Below are 24480 nucleotides of genomic sequence, written 5' to 3'. Positions count from 1 at the left end.
ACAAATTCGCATGTGTCGGCTCTCTCCGTGTGTCTGCCCCGCTCTATGACGGGCACTATTGCAGTCCATCTATTTACCCCATCCCCTACTCCCTCCCTCCCTGGTGTGTGTGTGGGGGGGGGGGGGGCTGCTTTTGGTCATCTTCGCCCGTCAGCGATTTACTCTATCGCTTCTGCGCCCCCATCCCTTCTCCGTCGGGGTGCACCTCTTGACCTTTACCCTGCTTACACACTCTGCCTAACTCGATATCGTCACCTCTTCTCCGCTACTCTCTCTTTTTGTGTGTGTGTGTGTTTTGTTTTTCACGCACTGCAGCTCATCCCCCACTTTGATTAACGTTCGCTTGAGTAATAGCAGCACCAGCAGTAGCACCCTCTCCCGGTACTATCGCTGGCTCACATCCACCGCTCACTGGTGCGCGACCGACAAGACGTTCCCGATCATCTTCGCTGTAGCATCGTCGCGGTTGCAGTTGGTGCGTCTTCTGCTGTTTGTCACAACGGTCAGGGTAGACGACGTCAATTTTTCTCGGCATTGCCACGGCGGCTGCAACAGCAGGAGCAAGGCGTAGTGACATCACAGATTGGGGAATCGCAAATAAACGGCAAGTCACGTGCGCGCATGGACTCCCCCACCTCAGTGACAACCCCCACAGTGGTCTCTCGCAGGGTCACCGAAGAACAGCGAAGACTTTCGAGCAATACCCCAATCCGCAGCAGCTATGCGAGGTCCGACACTGGTAGTAATGTTAGCGACCACGTGTACCACGGCAACCGACACCTGACGCCGTTCTCACCACCACCGAAGGAAGGCGTCACGGACAAGACGACACCAAGCAACGTCGTCGATGTCGCTACTAGTCTCTCGCTCGCTTCGGTGGCCGCAGCAGCTGAGCCGACTCAGCGGCGACACACTGTATCATTGTCGAACGGTCCTGTACATCGCCTGACCGTCTCGCCGTGGGACCACGTGGATGACGTCATTGGTGACTTTGTGCGGGAGACGACAAACGACGAGGACGTGCCACCAGGGCTCCTCCAGTTTCTTCAAAATAATCCGACGCACCGGGAGCAGCCGCAACCCCAGAGTGACCAACTGGCGTATCCGACGTCGATTTCTTCTTTCGGTAAGAACGCGACACGTAGCGCCTCTCTGATGGCGCCACCCCTGCAGTCATCCATACGGCCCCCGTGCGCCTTCGACTCCGCCTCCGCCTCCTCTCGCAAGCTGGACAAAATCTCAACGGCAGTATCGGCACCGATGGCATCCAACGGCAACGACGAAGCCCACCATAAACACAGAAGCAGCGGCAGCAGCACTAGTACTAGCAAGGGCACAAAGCCCTGCTGGTTAGCGGAGGCCGTCGCCCCAGGGCGCCCGAGTTGCTTCGCGAAGGGAGACGAGAAAAAGAGCACAACTCTCCGCACCATTGTCGGTGGTGGTGGTGGTGACGACGACGCCAATGCAGGGCTAAGGAAACCGACAGCGACGACCACAGCAAAACAGATTGAAGTACACGGCCTTCCCCCGCGTCTCTTCGGTAGCGACCTGATGACCAGGCCGTCAGGCCAGCCTCGGGAAGCAAAAGAGTGGCGGCAACCAACCGTCTCTGTCTTGCAACCTCGATACATTACTCTGACAAACGTAAGCGAGGACATCTGCGGCGTGGACGGCGGCGGTACTGCGGCGAGCGCAGGTGGATTTGCCTGTGGCACCTCCACAGCCTCTTCTATGACGAGGCCGCTACGCGCACCCCCATCGGCGCCTAGCATCACCATCCTAAGCAGGAACCCCTCGCCGGCCATCTTGAGCGTGCACAGCGGTAAGCTGTCCTCACCGCGGGATGGCGTGCTGCAGGCTTCAGATGGTGCGCGCATCCGAACGGCAAACGGCAACAGCAGCAAAGCATCTGTGGATCGCCTTCACGATGTGACTGGGGGTCAGCTGCACCTTCAGCAACAAGCAGAGCAAACAGATCAGCGGCGGCTCAGCACGTACAATCGCAACATGGACATTACTAGCGCCAATCGCATGGAGGCTGCAGCAGCGGTAGTTGGGTCCGGTGGGAGTCTCCTCGTCGCGGGAAAGGCTCTTCATCTGACCCTGTCTGCTCCCATCATCCGTTCACCCCCTATCTCGATGGGGGCGGTCACCTCAACAAGCGCGCGCTCCACCGCCCCCGTCCCCGCCGTGCAGCTGCTGCATCAGCAACAGTGCCACCACGAGGCGGAAGAAGAAGAAGAGGCGAAGAACCCCCCCGGCGGCCCAGCGCCGACGCCGGTGTTGAGGCGCCCCTCTGGATGTGCCGCAACAGCAAACAGCATGATTCCCAGCACCACCAGTAGCACTGACACTTCCTACGCAAATGTGACGCACGCTTTGGCCACCGCGTGCGGCAGGTTAGCGCCCACATCAACTAGTGTAGTGAAGGGGTCGTGCAACGGTCTTGGGCTGCCCCGCAGCCACAGAGTCCAAAGCGGAGCGGCATGCCATCATTGCAGCAGTGCTACCAAGCTAGCTGATTTTGAAGCGACGGCAATTAACCTGATTGACGTCGCCACTGCTGCGAGTGTATCTGATCGGCCATCGTTGTGTGGGGATATCGAGCCGTCGCTGATGGCCGGCGTAACATGGGCGGGTTCGTTATCCTCGTACGCACCATCGGTGACCTCGCCCACCGGAGGTACGCTCACGAGCACTGTCAACTACGGTCAGAGTGGCGTGAGCAGTTCAATGACCACCTGAAGTACAAAAAAAAAAGGAAGAGTGAAGAAGCGATGGAGGCCATGACGGTGGCGGGCAGTAAGCCGGGGAGGGGAGAGAGGAGAGAGCGGTACCTCCCCCACCCCCCCCACCCCACCCCACTTCCATCATCCGCCACCGGTCTCCCTTCGCATCCTGCCGACGTCCTAGAGCACGACCCTCAACTCTGGCACAAGCCGCCCGCGTCACACTGCTGGTTGAGATTGAAGAGGAGAAAAAAAAAACACAAAAAATTATACACATGGGTAGAGTTCGTGTACCCCTGGTGCCATATTATCTATCACCGCGTATGCGCCACAAGCAATCTTCTCGAGAGTCTCATGAATGTCAGTGCGAATGGGGGGGGGGAGGGGGGGACCACATGTACGCCTTCCTCGAAGATTGCATGTGAAGCGGCATTACTGAGTGTAGCATGGAAGGGGTAGTGATGGTGAAGAGGAGGAAAGGGGGGAAGGGGTAGAAGCTTGAGGGCCGCTCTCAGCACCCCACCACCACCACCAAAGGCATCGACGCACCAGGGAATCTCTCCCGACGGGCACGCGATCCATCTCCCCACCTGTGCGCTTCTCCCGCTCACCAGCTTCAGTCGTCAGCTGTTATCATTGTCAAATGCTGTAGCGCCCGAGTTTGCAGGTGTGGACGTTGAGATCTGGCAATCGCCCTCTGATGACAGCAGATACGACCGAAGCGATTGAGATGGCAGAGAGCAAGAAGCCTCGCTCCTCCACACCCCCCCCCCACACACCCTGCCGTTCTCAGCGGCGAAGCATTGGTCGTGTATTTTTTTTTTGTATGCGCTGTGGAATACACCTACGCGCGCACATTAATCTCAGATACAGGCTAAAAAGGCCCGAAAGGCCACCCACCCCCCCCCCAACCCCCGCCGCCCTTCTCTGCCATCGCTGCTGCCGCTGGGCGTACTTGTGTCTTGCTCAACTCTCGTTTTTTTTTTCTGGAGATGTCATATGCTTGCACCATCAAACTGCCTACCCGTGTGTACGTGTGTGAGTGTGTGTGTGTGTGTATGCCTGCACGGAATTATACGGATCGACGAACACCGTGAGCTCGTCTGCTGCTTATCTTGGGATGCTACCCTCTCGGCAGGTTTGGGTGAAGAAGAAAGGGAAGGCCAGGTTACGGCGTCGTGTTGCTAACTCGTACAGCGAGTGGGCTGTTTCTTTTCGTTGCTGATGCGACATTGGTGACCTGCATGTAAATTTTATTTCCTTTGTCGCGCGCAGGTACGGATCGGGTGGATCTCCCTGATCACATGCATGTGCATCCCTTTTTTATATATTTTTTTTCAAGTTCTCTTCAGCTCCACTCTTTTCATGGGCCGCGTCTCTTTACCCTTCCTTCCGCCCCCCCCCCTCCTCCTCCTCCTCCCTCTGACCTCCTTTCTCCTCTCCTGTCTCTCTTTCTCGATGTTTTGTTGGCATGTACGTGAAAGAGATCGGAGATGTAATGTCTGAATGGTCAACTCGGGTTCGGCGAACCGCAGTACAATGTTGCTCGTACCCGATGCAACTGTAATATTTATATTTATATTTGCATGTGAAAGGACAAAAAAAAAAGGGGGGGGTAAGTGAGGATGGTGTCTCTGTCCGTGTCTGTGTGATGTTTTCTTTGGTTTGCTATTGATCTCCTCCTCCCCTCCCCCACCTCCCCCACGGGTCCTCTTTTTGGAAATGTACTCCCGTGTGTGTGTGTGTGTGTGTGTGTGTGTGTGTGTGTGTTTCTTTGTTTTTTTTTGTTTGTTTTTGTTGTTTCTTCTGGGTTTTTGCCTTTGTGCTGCGACGTCCTCTGATCAATTTCGCATATGACGCGTCAAGTAGTAAATCAGGGGTAGTTGAATGCACTTGAGTGGGTCTCTTTTGCGTTTCTGAGCTCTTTTTTTTCTCCTCCTCCCCTCACCCCCCCCCCGCCCTGCCACCTGTGCCTCTTTCACACACACACGCACACGTCTTTCCTGGTGTAATACATTGGTTCGGCTGTGATGCGTTCTGCGTGGATAAGCGTGTTCATGAAACGTGTGAAGCAGAAACGAGAGCTCAGGGAGAAGCCGAAGGGGGGAGAGGAGAAGGGGGAGGGGGGGGAGGGGAGGGAAGAGAAGAGTTTATACAAGACGCGCGCGCACACCATCCTGCCCCCACCACCACCACCACCACCACACTCCACCGTGCGTGTGTGTAGGAGGGGGGAGGGGAGGGAATAAGTGGCGGTGGAAAGGTACTTGCAGTAAACGGAAAAAATAAAGTAGGGGCAAAGTATATATATATATATGTGTGTATATGTATGCATATATATATACATCTATATATATATATATGCATATCTGTACAAGGGGATGTGATACTCAGCCTTTGAAGGAAGATGAGAGAGGGAAAAAACATGCGCAGCGCACAAAAAAAAACGCTACAGCCTCCCTCCCCTCCCAAAGCCGCTCTCTCTCTCTCTCTATATGCATACGCTAAAATTGATGTTATGATGGCCTTTGCGTGCACCAGTTCCACTTTTTCTTCACGCCTCCCCTCCCCCCCCCTCCCCCTTTCTTCCTACACACACACACACACATAGACGCACACGCGCACTTCGGGTTCAATTGCCCTCTCCCCCCTCCTTTAAAGAGGGAGTACCCGCCGCCCTCGTGTGCTAGAGAGAAAAATTGGTGAACAAGGGCGCTGCACACGCGCCAGCTGCACCCTCCGCCCCACCCCCGCGCGTGCGCAGGCAGCCGCACCGACGAGCCGCACAATCTCCGTGTTTCATGAGCGTTGTTAACGGTGGCGCAGCCGCGCCGTCGCTGACCCGCGAGCACGTAAATATTATTCACTCCGCCGAGGGTAAACGCTATAAGCTCAATGTGCGCACCCCGATAGGCTGCCTCACGTTAGGCAAGGTGAAGCAATGCCTCGCCGCCGCCAGCTCGTGCCCCATCCCGCTAAATGACATGGTGTTGCATCTCAACGGAGTGCCACTAAGCACTGATGATGACCTCTGCGCCAGCTTCGGCATCGGCAGTGGCGCCACCCTCTCCGTGGAGGCGCGGCATCGATCGGATACATGCAGCAACGCAGGTGACGGTAGTGAAGGCGCATGGCAGCTCCACAGTCTGCGTTCGCACGTTGCGAAGGGCACACGATCGCCTGCCGACGCGGCAGTCACCGATGGCACCTCGCCGCCCTCACTTTTGTCGTCGTTCCCGATGTCTGATCGGCGCAGCTTGTTGGAGTTGCAGACGCTTCAGCAACAGAATGAAAGGCTGCAGAGCGACGGTGTCGTGAAAAACGAAGTCTTGCGTCACACACTGCACTACGCCGATGCAGCAATGGAACACGCGACACGGCGTCGTTGCCAACTCGAGCGGCAACGTGAAACCGCTGACGAAGCGCTGCGTTGCGTCAAGGACAAGGAGGCTGAGGTGGCACGCGAACGGGAGCGGCTTTCCATTCTGCGGGCACAGGAAGCGGCCCGTGCGACGAAGCGCACGGAGCAGCTAGCGGAGCGCCGCGAACAGCTCCGCGCCGAGCAGGAGGCCACCCGCGCTGTGGCGATGTTGAAGCTTGAGAACGAAAAGAAAAAGGCGCTGCTTGCGCAGCAGCAGACGCTCCTTGAGGCCGAGCGAGAGCGGGCGCAGCTGGAGCAGGAGTGCTTTGAAGCCACAACCAAGGCGCGGGAGCTTGAGCTTCGGGCACGCGAGATCGATATAGAGCATCAGCGGCTTGCTCGCATTCGTGAGGTGCGAGCTCTGGACCTGGACCGTCGCCTGGCTGTCCAGCAGCGACTCCGCTATTACGCTCAACTTGGTGTCGAGGCACCGCAGGCGCTTCAGCGCGAGGCGGCAGCGCTCTTGCCGACTGGAAGAGGAGAGGATCATGATGGCGACAGCAGCTACTGTTTGACTGTGTCGCAGGGGCATCACCGCAACGCCACCCTGAGCACCATGGGGCCTGAAGGACGAACCGGGAAGTCCGTTGAGAAGGTTGGAGACACCAGCAACGGTGGTCTTGTGCGCAGTCGCCGGTCCCCCTCGCCTCTGCAGTCGCACGCCAAAAACGGGATTGCAGCGGTAGTGCCAGCGCCGGATAGCAGCTTCTACGATGCACGCGACAACGCTGATGCGAACCTTCGTCGTCTCGGCGACGATCTCGGCCTTTGCGGCACTTTGCATTTTGATGACACGAATACCTGCATCATTGGCATCGATGGTGAGTACACGCTTCTCGTAACCTACGACGCCGCGACAGAGCGGCTTTACCTCTACTCCACCCTGCTGGCGTCGCTGCCACCGATTGTGCAGGCCACGGTGGAGAGTCGAATAAAAATGTACGAGTTCCTGCTGGAGGCATCGCTGCTGGGGCGCGAGATGTGTGGTGGCGGCGTCGGTGCCTCGATCCGCAACGATTTCGTTCTCATGTCTGCCAGCCTGTACATGCCCACGAGCCAGCCATGGTCGCTGTGCACACTGGTGCCACAGTTCCTACACTGTCTCCGACACTGGCGCACGAAGCTAGCCGAGTTCTTGGAGACTTTGGAGGCTCAAGAAGGCTACGCCCAGAGCGTTAGCAGCAGTGCGGTTGCACCAACACCGCCAGAGGTGTCACCAGAAACACCGCAGCAGCATCCGCACACCTCCGCCCCACCCTCAAAATTGCCCCTCATGGCCCGCAGCGCACACCACCCTGGGTCACCTGCGATCCGCGTTGTCGGCACCCACCCGCAAAGCTCAGTGACCTCACCATCTCCATCACAGGGCTCCCAATCAATAGCGGCGGCGGCGGCACCACTGACGTCGTACGCCGGATCCTCTAACAGCAACGTCATGCGTGCGACTCCGGTGCTGGGACTTGAGGTGACAAGCACAGTGTTGGCCAACGGGGTGCCGACGCACTACAATGGCGGCGTCCTCGTAGTGAACACCGCGGGTCCCTCGGTGCTTGCCGGTGTGCAGCCTAACGACTTCATCGAGGAGCTGAACGGCGTGCGCATCCGAAACGTGAGCGACTTTCGCCGTGTGATAGAGGAGAAACTGACGCCCGGCATGCTTGTGCCGGTGCGCATCAACCGGGATGGGTTGGCAATGGTGGTGACAGTACGCGTAGAAGCGGCGTGGTCTCCGTAGCGAAGCAGTGGAGCGCACACCCTTCCGATCGCCGAATTGTGTGCGTTGCGTATGCTAGAAGGGGGGTAGAGAGAAGTCTACCATAAAAAAGGGAGTGAAGGCAGTGACAGGCTGACCGGTGTCGGTACATGACGGCAAATGATCTTTGCCACAGCAGCCGGTCTGTCTAGGACACGTTTATCGCATCGCTGGTGAGGGGCAGCGACCACAGCTAAGCACCACCACCACCAAATAACCTGACTTCTTCCGATATGTACCCCGCCCCACCTTGAATCGCAACGCATAGATCAACCCGCTGTATATGTATATATAAAGGTGGCGTGCTGCGTTGGGGAGGGAGGGGGGGGATGGGGAGGAGAGAAAGGGAAGGGGAATGGGAAGAGGAGGTCTGCTGCGACGAAAGTTTGGTCCCGGCACCGGTGCACATCATGCATACACACGGCCACCACCACCACCACGAGAGAGAGAAAATAGAATATATATCACCTACCGTATCCCCCCCCCGCCTACAAGATAGGGGGGAGGGGGGGGGGGGGCGGAGCGCTCGAAGTGGCTCATCTTTTGGTCCACAATGGCACCTGCGCTCCCCAGCGCTCGACCCCACCCACATGCATAATCAGTTCTCAACACGCGCAGTCTACGTGCTGTGTGTGTGTCTGTGTGTGTCTGTGTGTGTGTGTGTGAGGAAAGGGGTCTGGGTGCGCATTCCGAGACAGGCGCACCCACACACAAAAAAAAAAAAGAGTGGTCACCTTGGGCATTATTGTTCACCTCTTTCCCTCCCCCTCTTCTGTCCCCCGCCCATTCTCCCACCCCCCCCCACCACCACCTGCACAGCCATCCGTGGGGAAGGGGGAGAGGGAGCATGCCAGAGACCTCTTTTTTTTTTCTCTTTCGCCGCCTACGTGTGTGAAGCTTATATATTTTTATGTTTGTCTCTGTGATTGTGTTGACACACACTCACACCACACCACCACACACACTCACACCACCACCACAGACACACACACACACACAGGGGCGCTTGGAGAGATACTTATTCACACTTGATGTCAGACAACGTGGCACACCTCCCAGGTCGTTGTAATGCACCATCGCCCGCGCAACGACGACACGTTCACACGTTACGCAGCGGATGCAGATGCTAGTGAGGAGATCGATGGTGTGAGCGCCACGACTCGTGCTTCATCTATCGAAGACGCTAGTGGACACCCGTCCCACGCTGTCTCACTACAAGAGCCATGCTTGCTGCAATGTGGGTCTCAGCATCGCCGGCGGCCGCGCTCGACATCCGCATCAGATTCGAACTCGTTGACACCGCCGTTACAGGCACCTCTCAAAAGTGTGCGCGGCGGTCAAAATTATGCTGGTGAGAACGTGGAGCGTGTAGAGGATACACCGCTGACGGCCGTTACTCTTAGCAGCATCACAGCTGTAGGTGGTAGCAGCGGCAGCTTCAACGCCTTGGATGGCACGTGTGTCAGCTCACCGCTGACGACAGCCCTTGATCACAGCGGCACTCATGTCCCAACTGCTGACGACGGTCAGGTGCATCAAGCCGAGGGCATACCTGAGCTGTCCTGGAATCCGCACACACGAGCACATCCTCTACAGAGCGCCAGACAACGCAGCGGCGTCGCCAAGAAGGAGGAGGGTCCCGGCCTCCGGGGGCAGCTGGGAGTGGAAGGACAGCCGCCGCCTGCCTCACCGCACCTTTCACCGCGGCAGATGTCCCCCTCGGGGGACCACTCGTACACTACTGACATTGCTGCGACATTGGCACACCTTCTTTGCCGCTACCTCCCCCGGGAGCCGCCATCATCATCGCCCGTAGCAGCGGCAGCGCCAGGGCCTTTGCCCACTGCAGATGTCGACGGGTGTACCCGTTTTCTCACAGTACGGTGGGGTCGCCGGAGGCGGGAAGTGGCGACGGCGGCACCCCCGCCGTCTCAACCCGATAAGTATCGACAACTGTCCACAGAAGCGCGCTCGTGGGCCGGGGCCCCCCCTTCACCTCGTCCATGCCCTCCCACTCGCCCGCAGCAGACAGCCGCTGCGCCCACCATTAACAATCACGGTGCCTGCAAGAAGCCACGCTGCAGCAACTCTGGCGATCGCACCACCAATTTCTACGACACCCATAACTTGCGAATGCCACAAGAGCACGAACATCTGTGGAAGCTCCTCACACACTACCCACGTGACGCGAGTGCCTGTCTCGCATTGGGCCTCGGCGTCTGCGCGGTGCTGGATGTCATGCGGTCAGCACCACCACCCGTACTGCCCGCGGCGGTGCTGCATGACATTGCAACGACGACAGCGACAGAGATCCATGCATTTCTACACGCCTGCGAAGAGGCGTGGCAAACTGCAGGCGGTGCATCGGTAGAGTCCATGGCCGCACTGCTACCGCACGTCGAGGGCGTCGAGGATGCCACGTGCCAGTGTGGATGTTTGACTGCAGGCCACTTACTCGACCCCGCACTGTACCGATTTCACCTTCTCTACTACCTCCACCACAATCGATACCCCCCATTCCAGCGGCAAGACATCGTCGACGGCCGAGTCGCTGAGTCGGTGGGGAGGGATGCTCAGCACGATGGTGAACGCAACGCGCTCGAAGAGGCGAGGGCAGCTGCGTTCAGACGGCCGCATGCTGAGAGGCAACCGCTTCAGCACCCACGATGCGCCACCCTTGCTCACCCTGGCAGGTTGTGTGCTCCCGGATCAGCCCCTGAGCATGAAGCCTCTCTCAATACCGCCCCTACTCTTCCTTTCGGCCCTCCGTGTGCTCGAGGTACCTCGCCGACGGTGTTGCTGCCGCTACTTGCGCTTCAGACGCTCTCAAGTTTTGTAGGGGCCTCGAGCAAACGTCGGAGTTTGGCGATATCTCGCCAGCGACGGCGATGGAGGCTGCGCGAGGCAAGGCGGAGTGGTGGGTGCTCTTCCCCCACGCCTGTGGGCTCTACTGCGGCGGCATCCTCAGATCTGCAGGATATAGAAAGAGCACCCATGGCAAAGCAATCGCAGACGAGGAAGAGCAGGGGCAGCAACAGAGAAGCAGACCAAGCCAACTACTACTCCCACTTCTGCGATGAGACGGAAAGACTATGGGCGGTGATGGCAAGCGTCTTGCTTGCTTGGAAGCAGCTGGAGCAGTGTGTCTCCTTGTCTGTGCTGGTGCCAAGGGCGGAAGTGATTCGGTCACCAGTATCGCGCACCCGCAGGCGCGAGCCACAGACACCGCTCGCGCGCGCCGCTGCGTCAATGCGGCCTCGCCGCACTGCTGTGGAGGAACTGCTGCTTCACTCCTCCGCCCACGATACAACCACGGAGCGGGCAGCGCTTGCCCGCTTGCGCCTCCGAATTCTTTCCGTGGTCCCAAAGTCCCGACATACGGCGAACTCAAATGTGAGCGACGACGTCGCTTCCTCACTGCGCATGATGGAGAGCTTTGTGTACAGTGAGCTGCAAGGTCAATTAGCCCGCTTGCCGCTATGGTGCGCAGTGGCGGTGGAGGTTCTACACTTATACATTGAGCAGCTTCGCCATAACCACAGGTTGTTGGAGCAAGGAATACAGAGGAGCAACGGCACTGCGACACAAGGAGCCGTGGGCCGCGATGACCGTGCCGCATGGACCTCTCTGCACTCGAGTCGAACACAACAAGTTGTGCTGTTGGCCACGCGCCTCATGACCCTGATGTGTATGTTCACCGACGACGCATCGGCGTCGGCTTCGACAGCCGAGAAAACCGAGTCTCCGCCTGCGCCACCGTGTCAAACTCGCAGGAGGCACCGAACCTCGCCAGAAAATTACGGTGCGAGGGCCAGCCGTGAGCGGGGTGACTCGCAGCCACCCCCAGCCTGTGACGCCCAGACCGCATTGGCTTCAGCGGCAGCAACGGGCGCTTCGTTTGGGAATGTGAAGGTATCGTTGCTACTTTTGGCAACGAGTGTGACGCAGCTCTCTGCGGTCATGTACCAACACCCGCTCTTCGGGGTCGCCGTGGCCGTGGTCGGTGGTGGGGTGCCGCTGCACTGGGCCGAGGCCTGCGTAGCACCGCGCGCGATGAACGTGCGCTCTCTCACAACAGTACCACTACCGCGCCCCCCAGCAGGGAGCAACAGTGGCGGTGGCAACGGGGTGGATGCATGGAGTGTTACCCCTATTGCAACGGTGGCGGCAGCTGACGCTGAGGCACAGGCGGAGCTGCGTCGTTTGGTGCAGCTTCTTTTCAAATGGCTGCGAGAGGCGACGAGGCGTCCGTAGCGGAACCAGAAGGTTGCTCCATATCATCTGCTTTCTGGGTGGCGTCCCACGAAACCAAGGTGGGAGAGAGGGGGAGGGCGATTGCCAAGGCCACCACCGCTCTCCCCCCCTCCCCTTCATCGCCTCCCCCCACACACACACACACACGCACATGCGCGCGCTCGAGAAAAGGAACACGTGTAGTTGTTATTGTCGATGACAGCTCTCGCACACACATATAAATGCTCTCGTGTTTTTTTTGTTTTTCGTATATGTTGTACACTTGAATTCTGCTACAAGTCCAGCTACGGTGCCTTCTTTTTTCACTTCGCTTTTTTTTGGTGTGTGTGTGTGTGCGTGTTGTTGTTGTTAACTCTCCCCTCTCCACCTCCTGTCCCTCTTCCCTTCGTTTTAGCACCACACACACACACACACATAAAAATGATTCGAGCATGACGTAAAAAGGCGAGCGTGTAAGTTGGGGGGGTAGAGCGAAAAGCGAACAGTACGCTTGAACTACCTGCGCCCCCCTCCCCTCCCCTCCCGGGGGTACACACACCCACACCCTCCTCTACCGCTCTACTCGCTGAGCAGGGCACACACCTCTGGAATGGCAATGTATATCATTCACAATCGACATGTGAGCTTACTCACCTCCCTCCCCACCCCCCTCCCCCCTCTCGATCTCTGTTTATCCCTTGCTCCATGAACTGTCTTTCTATCACCATCGATTGTATGTCTCACGTGCATGTCTGTGTGTGTGTGAACATAACACCACCTGTGAAGAGGTCCGTCACAAGGGGAGAGAGAAGATACGACAACGAGGAACACCCTGCTCTCTCGTGTGTTCACTGAGTGTGGTGTGTGTGTGTGTGTGTGTGTCGGTCTTTCTGTCTACTAGCAGGCACCCATTTTACCCCGCCGGCTCCAGTCGTTTTTTTTTTTTTGGAGGAGGGGAGAAGGGGTGGGGGGAGAGAAGAAAAAAAGTGTTCAAGAGGCGGAGGCGCATCACGAACTCGAGTGGTGCAGAGCGCACCAAGTCGAGGTGCTGTGCCACGCCAAGGAAAAAAAAAGTTCTTTTTTTTCAAAAATGAGGGCAGTTAAAATGCGGCATGAAGACAAGCCCCAGTCTGGGGGCGACGTCGATGTCACCGGTGTTGTTGACGCCGCTGTCCATGGGACGAGAACGGTAGCAGCAGCAGCAGCAGCTCCGGCAACGCTGACTATGACAGCGGCGCATCGCGGCACTGTTGCCGGCAAACGCAACGGCAAGAGAACAATGGGCCGTGCAACGCCTAAAGCGGGAAGTGCTACTATTGAGGTCAAGGATGATGATTCCCCCGAGGACCCCCTCGCCGTCGCGCTGGCGCAGGATGCACCGCTGACATTCACGGCCTGCGAAGACGCGAAGGTCATAGCCCGGCTGCCCCTACGCTTCAAGGACATGCTTCCGACAATCTGTCACCAACTCGAGTTCCGGCAGCGGCAGGCCACGCATCAAACCTCCGTCGATGCAGAGCGTTTTAGAAGCAAGGAGAACCCGCTAACATCCCCGGCATCGTTAACGGCTGAAGCGACCCATTACCCTGCGCCGCCGTACCAGCACGCGCACATGTCCGACATGGTCATGAGACTGCTTCCGATTGCGGTGGGCTACACGCGCAGGTGCAAGACATCTTTTATGCACGCAACGGAGAATGAGGAAGACTCCACAGCAGGCGACACGACAACACAAATGTCGATGAGCGTCGAAGAGCACCGCCAGCAGCAGTCGGCGGACCAGGCGGAAGAGGATGCCGTGGGAATCGCGCCAGCGCTGACGCAGAAGACAGAGCACCAGATCTTCCGCACGCAGACGACGGAGAAACTCCTAGACTACCTCTTCTCCTCTGCTCCGTCGACAGAGGGTGCCGGTAACGTTGACCACGACGAGGCACGGCGCGGTTTTACAGTGGCCGCGTGTCTGAGCGGCTTACGCGAAGTCTCCTCCAACACCGTCGAGTACACTGACCTGCTGCGTCAAATGGTCGCTCTCGCCGACGCGCGGCGTGGCGCTGAGCCGAAGAGTGCGGTAGGAGAGGCTGAGGTCAAGCTGCCAGCATACGTTCACGACTTACTGGTAGGGGTGGAGCCAAGTGAAAACGTGCCCGCCGCGGCTACTACCATCCCCCTCTCTGAATCCATCGCAGCAGCCTCCAGTGCCCAGCACCCGACGACCACCTCAGGTAACACCAGCCACAGCACCGCCGATGAGGCGTCTAGGGCACCGTACACCAAGGCTTTGGCAGCGGCTGCCGTCCAGCGGATGCCGGTGGTGTCGCAGACGCTGCGCTCCACCTTGGATGCAGTCCTGCCGCCGCGGCTGTTCATCTACTATTCCATTCACCAAGAGAAGGCCATGGCAGTGCAAGAGCAGCGCCAGGCTGCCAAGCTTCGCCTCGAGAGCCTTCGTCGTCACATGGAGGTGCATCGGAACGATACGAACGCGCGTGCAGAGATTGAGGCGCTTAGCTCGGCGCTTGCCGTAGAGTATGAGGAGACGCTGGTAGGTGCCATCGTGGTGATCCTCCAGCGGACCAGTGACGTGCAATCGCCACGCAACTATCTTGCGCATCTAGAGCGAACACTTGACGATGTGCTGCGCGAGGTGAAGGCGCGATGCTGCGGTCGCCCACTGAAGCTCACGAGCACCTCCTCAATGAAGCAACGCCCACAGCATCACACCGCTTCACCCCCGACTCTCTCCAGTGGGTCGAAGACGTTGCTCGCTCCTCCAGGGAAGACACGAGAAGTGAAAGAAAACGTTCATATCCTTTCGTTGCCAAATAACCCGGTCTGCACGCGCACGCTGAAGCCGCTGCCAGCGCAACCCACACCCACGTCAGTTAGTGGCGGCGGGTCGGCGACCGTTGCTTCTACCTTGAATGTTCTGGAGGCGAACAAGGAGCGGACGCTAGTGCAGCTAAACCTGCTCGGTGAGGAGCTCCTCCGACAAGTAACCGTTGACCTTCCGGAGCGCGGCATTCTCTTTCGACGCATTCTCGACGAGGCGCAGCTCTCTATCGATGCACGGGCCATCCTCGCTCGCGAACGCTTCAAAGCCACGCAAGAACACCTTCTCGATGGCCAAGATGTGCGAGAAGCGACAGAAGCGCGACGCGGTACCCTTGAAGGTGAGGTGGCAGAACTGCGGTCGCAGCTGGCCTACGTGACAGCGCGCAGGGTGGCGCTGAAAGCCTGGGTAGAAGAAAAAAAAGCAGCTGAGGTACAGGCGAACCGTGAGCGGGTTCACTTCGAGACAAGTCTGCGGGAGCGACTGAAGGCGCACACAGAAAAAGTGAAAATTGCCCAGGACGCCGCGCGCCGTGGCTCCTTGACAGGGTGATCTGAGAGGGGATGCTGGAGTGGAGTGGAGTGGAGTGGGGGGGGGGGGGGGGCGGAAGCGAGGACCAGGGAGAAAACGCATATGAGATGGACACCAAGCGGCAGCTGCCCAGGACACGTAGTATTCAATTGTGGTCACGCTAACGAGAGCGCATGTTCGCCAGCGTTTTTCTCAGCCCAGATTTTTTTTTCTACGAGCGGCTCAATTGCCTCACCCCACCCCCCACCCCCCGTAGACCAGCCCAACTTCTGCCTTTACGAAGCTCCCTTTGTGGTTGGCCTGCACGCGTCCGTTTATGTGCAGGGTTCCTCTCTTGAACCACACACACACACACACACACACACACACACTGTCCTTCAGCCACACCAGTGCGTGCTGTTGTCGTTTTGGTGGGGAAGAAGAGGGGGAGGGGGGAGCTCCGCTGCATTCACCTCCACCTCCACCCACCCCACCCCCGCTCCCACTTTGATGTGTTGGTGAATCGTGGGGCTGTGATGAGAAATAACTCTCCTGTGAGGTTGTGTTGCTTGTTTGATTGCTTCAATGTGTGTACATATACATGTGTGGGTGTGTATGTGTGTGTGTGTGTGTATCTCAGCACCTTTTGTGGTGGTTGTTGGAGGAAGGGGGGGGGAAGGGGGCGATGTCGATGACGCACGAGTCCCACGACAGTCACTTGTTACCCCTCCCCCAAAAAAAAAAAAAGCTGTGTTGCCATGTTGTAAAACTGCTGCTGTTCATGGTACCGATACACAGCCTCGGGTGGCCTGCCCCCCCTTCCCCCCCCTCCCCCCCTTCTACTCTTGATATCTGTCAGGCCCCAAGGCGATTCCTTCCTGAGCTCGTGACCCTCCCCCAACACATACACTGTCATCATCCCACACCTATTCACATAGCGACACTTTTTTTTTATGTATAGCCCCTACCCCCTTTTTTAGGGCATGCGCGCCCAATAACGCTCGGGTACCCTCTCCCACCCCCGATTCCAGACTACTATTTGGGTGGTCTTCCTTTTTTTTTCCATGGGAAGGGGGTAGGGGTTCGATGTTTCCTTTCGACTCCTCCCTGATCCACACATACACACACACACACGTCGCACCCCCTCCCCCCCCCCTTCAGCCCACTCCTTTTCTCTGTACCACGCCGCCGCGATGTTTTCTTGTAGAGGTGGTGGCAGCCATGCGTAAAACAAAACAAACGGCAATATAATACAAGGGGGGACCACACCACACATGCACACACACCTCCCTCCCTCCCCCACCACCACCGCGTTTCACAGGCTTTGGAACGTTGGACGGGGGGGGGGGGCACAGGTGAAGGTATCTGCTCCCCACCCCCTTCCCCAGTGGGGGAGGGGAGGGGTACCGGGAAGGGTGTTCGGAGTAGAGGTGAAGTCGTGCGCTGGAGGAGAAGAGCTAATGTTTATATGGCACAAGTGCACAATGTGTGCCGTCCTCCCTCCGCCTCCCCCCCCCCACCAAGACTCACCTCCGACCTCCTCTGTCATTGCTTTATGTATACCCCACCACTCCCATCCACTCTATCTCGACCGTGCCCGCCCTTGAACAAAATGCCTGCACGCCTATCATCCAATTCTTTGCTCTATACACTACATCATTTTTTTTTTATCTCAGAGGTACTCGCAATAGCAAAGAAGCACCAGCCGACCACAGCGATTCGGCTTTGAGACCACCCGCCCGCCTCCCTCCCTCGCCTCCTCCTCCTCCTCCCTTGACCCCCCTCTGTGGTGGGTACATACATATATATATATATATATACACACACACAACCACTCGGGCATCATGCTCACGACGCGTATCATTAAGGAAACAGAGAAACTCCAGAAGGAGTGTCCGCCCGGCATCACAGCGACGCCGACGAAGGAGAACCCACGCTACTTTATGGTTACCATCCAAGGGCCGCCTCAGTCGTGCTATGAAGGCGGTCTCTTCCGCTTGGAGCTCTTCTTGCCGGAGGAGTACCCCATGAAGCCACCAAAGGTACGCTTTCTCACACGTATCTACCACCCCAACGTAGATAAAGTGGGTCGTATCTGCCTCGATATCATCAAAGATAAGTGGTCACCAGCCCTTCTCATCAACAAGGTGCTGCTGTCTATTCAAATTCTCATGTCAAGCCCCAACCCAGATGATCCGCTCGCGAACGACGTCGCGGATCACTGGAAGGACGATGAGGCTGGCGCACTGCAGACAGCCCGCGAGTGGACCCACAAGTACGCCAAGCCGTAAAGGTTCCAGAAAACGTGAGAAGGGGGAGGGAGGGGAGGGGAATCACCTCTTCACCACCACCCGCCCCCCTTTACACATTTTTGCAAACACACAGAGATAAAAAAAAATGTTCACCCGTGCCAGGCGACCGGATCAATCATGGTGTTTTTTTTTTTAGGGGGGAGGGGGAAGCCTGTTTTGATATTGCTGGCCTATGTACCATTCTAGAGGGAAGTCTGGATATTAGGCCGAGAGAGGCGTCCCCGGCCCGCTCTCACAGCCCCCCACCCCCACACACGCACACACACAAGTCTCCCCCTACTCTCCCTCTCGTTACACTCCCTTTTTTTTGTGTGTGTGTGCGTGTTGGGGGGGGGGGGGGTTGCGGTCTTTTTTTTTGCTTTGAGCTCATTCATGTTCTGGTGTGTATGTGGATGGAGGGGATCAATGCGGGGTAATGGTTTGCCTGGATGTTTTTTTTTTGCTTGTTTTGCCTCTCTCCCTCTCTCTTGCATGTCTATCCTCTCCCGTTTGGCCTTTGTGTGTGTGTCTGTGTGTGTGTGTGTGTCGACTTCAAGGAATGGGTGGGTGTGAAGGGAGGGGGCGGGCGGGGGGAGGGGCGGCGGTCTACGGAAAAAGAAAAGGCACGCAAACCTCTCCTGAAAACCATCCATGACACTTTTCGTGCAAGTAAGTGGGCGGAATCGTTTATATAGGCACATGCAATGGGGGGAGGGGAGGGGAGGGGGGGGGTAGTAGAGGGCGAAGAAGGAAAGCCGCTTTCGGTGTCTTGAAAGGCCCTCTCCGATGAGCGTGTCTCAAAGTACTGCCTGTGCACTCGTCTGTGTGTGTGTGTGTGTATATCAGCACACCCGCCCTGATCCCCCCCCCCACACATCTCTTGTGTCTTCTTCTACTTTCTCCTGCACCCTCGTCCATGCGTGTTTTCCCATCCCCCCTTTTTTTTCACGGAGGTGGATCGGTGCTCTTGCTGAGACGAGTCAAACCGCTCCACACTACCCTCACTTACACACGCGCGCGCGCGCAGTCAAGCCCATTACACCTACACACACATCCTCCTCCTCCTCTCTATCCACGCCCACATCATAGCCATTCTCGTTGCTCCCTGCTTCCCTTTGCCCACTTGGACTACCGACATAATGGCTCGCTCCCGTGCCGCCCCTCGTACCAGCAGTGGCAGCAGCCACACAGCTGCCGCCCCACCCAAGAAAGCGGAACCGATGCATCAGTCAACGCCGACACCGCAGCAGCCAGCAGTTACGAACATCTACGTTCAGCGTCCAATGGGTGGCGGTGGTGGTAGCGGCATCCTCGGCACGATGGCGGCCGTCGCCGGTGGTAGCGTCCTTGGCCACGGCATCAGCAACTACCTCTATGGCCAGAACAACCAAGCGCCGACGCAGCCGGCAGAGGCGCAGCAGCTGGCGCAGGCCGCGCAGCAGCAGGGTCACGTCTGCACGCCGCAACTTGTGGGTTACTCCAAATGTATGGAGGCAAACCCCGAGTCCACCGAAAGCTGTAAATGGGCGTGGGACTACTTCACACAGTGCCAGAAAGAGCATCCGATGCAGCCTACCCAGGCGTAGGCGCCGCTGCGATCTGCATAAAGCGGGCGTTGGCGTGCATGTGCGTCTCACACCACCCCATCTCACGTCACACACACGCACACGCACACCTTCCCCCTCCCGCACGTGGTTGCTCCTATTATTATTTTTTTACATTTGTTTTTGACTGTTTCCGTAATATCAGGGTAACGGAGGAGGTGCAAGTAGAGAAAGGCCTTGCTCTCTCACCCGCTTCTTTTGACCAGCGCCACCCACGCACCCACCCACCCGCCTCCACCAGCCACCCCCTGCACACTAAAATCGTCGACCTCGACCTTCAACGACCGAACACCCAGGGGCCCTACACCGCATGGACGCAGACAAGGCGAAGCAGGCGTAATGGAGAGAAAGGGAGAGGGAAGGCGAAAAGGAGAAAAAAAAAGAGTCAACACCAAGAAAAATATATATATATATTTATAATGTACATTGAACACCTGTGTGCTCCTTACATTGCTTCCTCCCCATTGTATTTGGATGCGTATCTGTATGTGTGGTGGTGAGTTGTCTCGTGTTTTTTTGTGAAGGACACGGAGATGCTGAAATGGAGTACGGACCAACAAGAAAAAAATGCCGCGCATCTGCGTACCGATCTCTATTTGAAGAAGAAAAGGAGCACAACTGCGCTGTGTATGACGAAAAATGCCACGGCGACTCGCCAGCGAGGGTTCACCCCCTCGCGTCCTTCCTGTTCGCCAACGCCTGCCTCTCTCTCTCTCTACCCCCTCTTCTCCCTCCCTCCCCTTTTTTGTTATTGTTGTTTTTCACTCGCAGTTACAGTGTGGGTACACACACGCCACCGCCACGCCCCTCCCCCTCATTTTCTACCAACATTATTTTTTAAAAAGGGGGGCACTCATATATATTCACTTGTGTTTCTCTTCTCCCCTCCCGCTCTCCTCTCCTCTCTATTGCAGAAGTGCCGTGAACCGCTTGCACCGGACACAGCGCACACACACACACACACACGTGCATGTGTGCTCTCTCTCTCTCTCCTCCCATCAACAGACAAAAAAAATCAACAGGGGAGGGAGGGAGGGAGGGGGGGAGAGGAGAGTGAGGCAACCAAAGAGACGTTTATATAATTGAAAAATTCCATTATTCGTTTTTTTGATTGCTTGCATTTGTGTGTGTGTGTGTGTGTAAGATTACACGCTTCTCCTCCCATCCTCCTCCTCGTTCCCGGCGCGCGCATCGACTTGAGACTCCGCAAGAGAGAGAGAGAGAGAGACGCATCAAATTTGTGAAAAAAAACAAGCGAGAGAAAAGGGGGAGAGGGGAGATACATACCGAGAAAGCATCGATTTCAAAAACAAACGACTTGTGTAATACATTTATATATGCATATTTCTTCTTCACGAACACACCTGCTCAATTTTTTTTTGTTTTCTGTTTGTCACATCCCTTCGTGCTGTGCCTCGGGTTCACTGTATTCTCTTTCCCTCCCTCCCTCCCTCCCTCCCTTCTCTCCATTAGCCAATGTCCAACTTATATGGGGGCGCCCCATTGACTCCAACTCCTGGCACGCAGCAGTCGCCGCCCATTCAGATAAAAACGGGTTCACAGAGTTTCTTTAAAGCACTACTGAGCCCCTTTCGCGGCGCCTCGGCACAGCCCCAGAACGCTTCGAGGGGCACTGAGCTCGGGGTTCATGAACACGTCACTGCCGCCGCGCCGCTTTCGGACGACGACTGTGTCCTTCGCAACGGACAAGGCCCCATGATAACTGCGCCACGAGCCCTATACGAGAGCACCACAGCAGCGTACCACGGCAGTGCAGCTGTCACACCGGTGCCCGTGCTGCAGCTTCAACACTCTTTTGATGCACTTCCATCTTTCCTCCGTCGCAGCAGTGTGGCCAGCTCTAATCACGTAAGCGGTAGCGACAATGTCTTGGGGGGCGACGCTTTTCGTTTGGCCCGCAACCACAACAGGGCCTCACCGCCGCCGCCCACGGAAACCGGAGAGGGCGTTGATAATAGCAGCCTCACATCCACGTCCTCGTCGGCCTCGTCTTCGTTTCTCAAGTCACTCTCGGGTCACCATCTCTACACCAAAGCGTTGGCGATGCGGCCGGCCTCGAAACGCTCACTGGCACCACCAACGGATGGACACGCTAATCCCTCTGGGGGGTACATCGCCCCCTCCGTGCAGCCAGGGCTGTGTGCGCCACAGATGCTCGGCTACCGCCAGTGCCTAGAGGTGAACCCGGATATGAAAACAAACTGCACTTGGGCACTGGACAGCTACATGCAATGCCAAGAAGATGCACAGTTGTAAGAAGTTTTGTGTGTGTGTGTGTGTGTGTGTGTGTGGTGAAGCAGTGGGTAGCAAAAGGGAAGAGAGAAAGAGGGAGGAAAGGGGGGGAGGGCGCGTGCACGGCACGAGGTAGCGCGCCACCGCCCTCCTCCCCCTCCTTGCACCCTCAATGCCATGCCGAAAAAAAAAATAGGTGTCATCAAGCACACCGACACCAAGAAGTCCACGCGCATGCCAATGAAACGCAATTCGGCGACGGTGGTGCCTTTACATGTCTTTCTTCTTGTTTTTTTTTACTTGCAAGTGTCCACACAATGGATGCAGCATCTGTGCACGCTCAGACATATCGAGAGAGAGAGAGAGGGAGGGGGGGCGTGGTGGTGTGTGCGGATGGTGCTTGCACCGCGTTCTCCCATGTGGGCATTAAAAAAATGCTCATGTGTGGCCGGCATTCACTGCGCAAAAAAAGAAGCACAAAAGAGGAAGAGAATGTGCGTGCGTATGTCCGAGTATGTGTATATAATATCGCGAGAGGTGAAAGAAGGAAGACTTGGGGGGGGGGGATGGTGTGGCATCGTTTCGAGAGACAATATCTACCGACAGCCATGAAGGCGTGCATACAGATATATGTGATATACACTTACACTCATGTATGTGTGTGTGTGTGTGTGCACCAAAAAGCCTCACCCCCCCCTCCCCTCGATCGCTCTCTCGAATAGAATACATAATGGCACAAATCATGCAAGTGCACACGCACACACACACACGCACATGAACACCTCGACGTATTTTTTTTTTGGCCAGTCATCTCTTGTCTAGTGTTCACCAATTGCCGTTTACGCGTCGCACGGACTCACACATTCTGTTTGGGCACCGCCTGCTGTTTGACTTCTATATTAATTGCTGAGAAGAATGGAGAGCGGTGATGTATCCATGGATCATACGGGAGTAGCCCTTGGGGCGGGAGGGGAGAGGAAGGGGGGGGAGGGGGAAGTGCCTGCGCTGAGAACAATACGGGGGGGGTGCAGATATCCCTCCCCGCTCTCTCTCCCTCCCCCCCCCCTCTCTCTCTCCATTTCGCATGGAAAATTTGTGCGACGGGATGAGGGGGAGAACCGAAAAAAAGGGGACGGGGTTGCCCGAGCATATGGGCTTCTGCTCATACTTCATGTGTGTTCAGCCTACCCCCCCCTGGCGGGGTCGTACCCTCCCCTCCCCCGTCTCGTCGCGGTACTCATTTTTTTTTCACGATCACCCATTTATTCCGTATATTTGCCCCTCCTCTTTCTTTCTTCGTCTTTTTTGTTTTTTTTTTGCTTGAAGTCTCCCCTGGCCAACATCCCCCCGCCCTTCCTTGCCAATGCCGAGTCAGTTGCTGTGATGGTAGGAGGGAGTAGGATGTCGACAGGCGCCAGCGATGCTCAGGGAGATTCACCGCTACTGATATCGGTCAGTCTGTCCGTGGATGACGTTACATCAACGACAACCTTCGACAGCGAACATGTCTATACAATGAGTATGATGAGTGAAGTGATAACGTGACTCGAGCGTCTCTCACCCGCGCCCCACCCACCCCTCACTCTTTGGTAGTGGCTAGGAGGGGGGGGGGGGGGCAGTGCTCTAAAAACGTGCCTACCCGATGTGCACATGCGTGTGAGACTCTCACAGGGAATGGGGTGTTCAGTGCCCATATCCGTGGACCCCACTCGGCAACTGGCCATCGCTGTCTCTGCTTGCATGCAAAGGAGCACCTCGACATTTTTTTTCGTGTGTGTGTGGGTGTCCTCTTCCTTCCTGTACTTTCAACGCTATCCCCCATTTTTCTCATCCTCTCGTCGTCCTCCCAACCCGACCAGCACACACACACACACAGAGATACAGATACAGACACGAGAAAAACAAAAATAACATTTCCATACGTGCTTTAAGCAATGCCTCGTGGTGGTGGTGGTGGTGGTCGCCGAAGCTCCTTCAGTGGGTTTCGCGCACCGCAGCGCACCGCACCGCAGGCCACCTCGCACCCACCGCCACCAAACGGCGCCACGAACATCTACGTTCAGCGTCCAATGGGTGGCGGTGGTGGTAGCGGCATCCTCGGCACGATGGCGGCCGTCGCCGGTGGTAGCGTCCTTGGCCACGGCATCAGCAACTACCTCTATGGCCAGAGCAACCAAGCGCCGACGCAGCCGGCAGAGGCGCAGCAGCTGGCGCAGGCCGCGCAGCAGCAGGGTCACGTCTGCACGCCGCAACTTGTGGGTTACTCCAAATGTATGGAGGCAAACCCCGAGTCCGCCGAAAGCTGTAAATGGGCGTGGGACTACTTCACACAGTGCCAGAAAGAGCATCCGATGCAGCCTACCCAGGCGTAGCATCGATTGGGAGGAAGGGGAGGACTCGTTGGAGGAACTGCTCAAACGAACATGTTATCCCGCTCCCTCTCAGCGCCACCTCTGTCGCACTTGTGTCACTACAAATCACGGTCAAATGCTGCATAAACGTCAGTGGTGGTGGTGATCTCCGCCGGGGGGGTGTCTCTACCCCTCCTCGCAAGTTTTTTGCTGATTCTTGGAGGGGAGGAGGTGGGGGTATCGGCGTTGGTGTGTTTGTGTGCTCGTGTATCTCGAAGTACGTTCGGGTGCCCCCTCACCCGCTCTCATGATACCCCTCCCCACCCCCTCACACACTTTCTCACGTCACGCACGCCCTGCCACTCACACCTACACACCGCGTTTAACTTTGCTGCTGTTGTTCGTATACGTTTTCGTGCTTGTTCAATTTTTCCCCCCTCCCTCCCCCTTTTTTTTTTTGATCCTCGTGAAGCGATTAGCCTCTCTGGGCACTCATCTAGAG

General features: G+C 56.9%; 6 protein-coding genes across 6 annotated transcripts; all 6 read left to right on the top strand.

The window, feature by feature from the left end:
• Nucleotides 1-621: 621 nt before the first annotated feature.
• JKF63_07264 (uncharacterized protein) lies at nucleotides 622-2745 on the top strand (the record flags this gene model as incomplete). Its single annotated transcript, XM_067903204.1, has 1 exon — nucleotides 622-2745. One exon carries the CDS (start codon nucleotides 622-624, stop codon nucleotides 2743-2745), a length of 2124 nt encoding a protein of 707 aa, XP_067759759.1.
• Nucleotides 2746-5530: 2785 nt separating this feature from the next.
• On the top strand, nucleotides 5531-7885 carry JKF63_07263 (uncharacterized protein; the record flags this gene model as incomplete). The annotated part of the gene is made up of 1 exon (XM_067903203.1): nucleotides 5531-7885. The coding sequence occupies one exon, from the start codon at nucleotides 5531-5533 to the stop codon at nucleotides 7883-7885; it is 2355 nt and encodes a 784-aa protein (XP_067759758.1).
• A 1086-nt stretch (nucleotides 7886-8971) lies between these two features.
• JKF63_07262 (uncharacterized protein) lies at nucleotides 8972-12157 on the top strand (the record flags this gene model as incomplete). The annotated part of the gene is made up of 1 exon (XM_067903202.1): nucleotides 8972-12157. The coding sequence occupies one exon, from the start codon at nucleotides 8972-8974 to the stop codon at nucleotides 12155-12157; it is 3186 nt and encodes a 1061-aa protein (XP_067759757.1).
• A 1084-nt stretch (nucleotides 12158-13241) lies between these two features.
• JKF63_07261 (uncharacterized protein) lies at nucleotides 13242-15521 on the top strand (the record flags this gene model as incomplete). The annotated part of the gene is made up of 1 exon (XM_067903201.1): nucleotides 13242-15521. One exon carries the CDS (start codon nucleotides 13242-13244, stop codon nucleotides 15519-15521), a length of 2280 nt encoding a protein of 759 aa, XP_067759756.1.
• Nucleotides 15522-17323: 1802 nt separating this feature from the next.
• On the top strand, nucleotides 17324-17770 carry JKF63_07260 (uncharacterized protein; the record flags this gene model as incomplete). The annotated part of the gene is made up of 1 exon (XM_067903200.1): nucleotides 17324-17770. The coding sequence occupies one exon, from the start codon at nucleotides 17324-17326 to the stop codon at nucleotides 17768-17770; it is 447 nt and encodes a 148-aa protein (XP_067759755.1).
• A 1139-nt stretch (nucleotides 17771-18909) lies between these two features.
• JKF63_07259 (uncharacterized protein) lies at nucleotides 18910-23999 on the top strand (the record flags this gene model as incomplete). Its single annotated transcript, XM_067903199.1, has 2 exons — nucleotides 18910-19017; nucleotides 23640-23999. 2 exons carry the CDS (start codon nucleotides 18910-18912, stop codon nucleotides 23997-23999), a joined length of 468 nt encoding a protein of 155 aa, XP_067759754.1.
• Between the last annotated feature and the right edge of the window lie 481 nt (nucleotides 24000-24480).

Source organism: Porcisia hertigi, chromosome 4 (genome assembly GCF_017918235.1).
Source record: "Porcisia hertigi strain C119 chromosome 4, whole genome shotgun sequence".
Taxonomy (NCBI): Eukaryota; Euglenozoa; class Kinetoplastea; order Trypanosomatida; family Trypanosomatidae; genus Porcisia; species Porcisia hertigi.
Note: the sequence above shows the minus strand (reverse complement) of the source record. Positions and strands in the feature narration are given on the sequence as shown.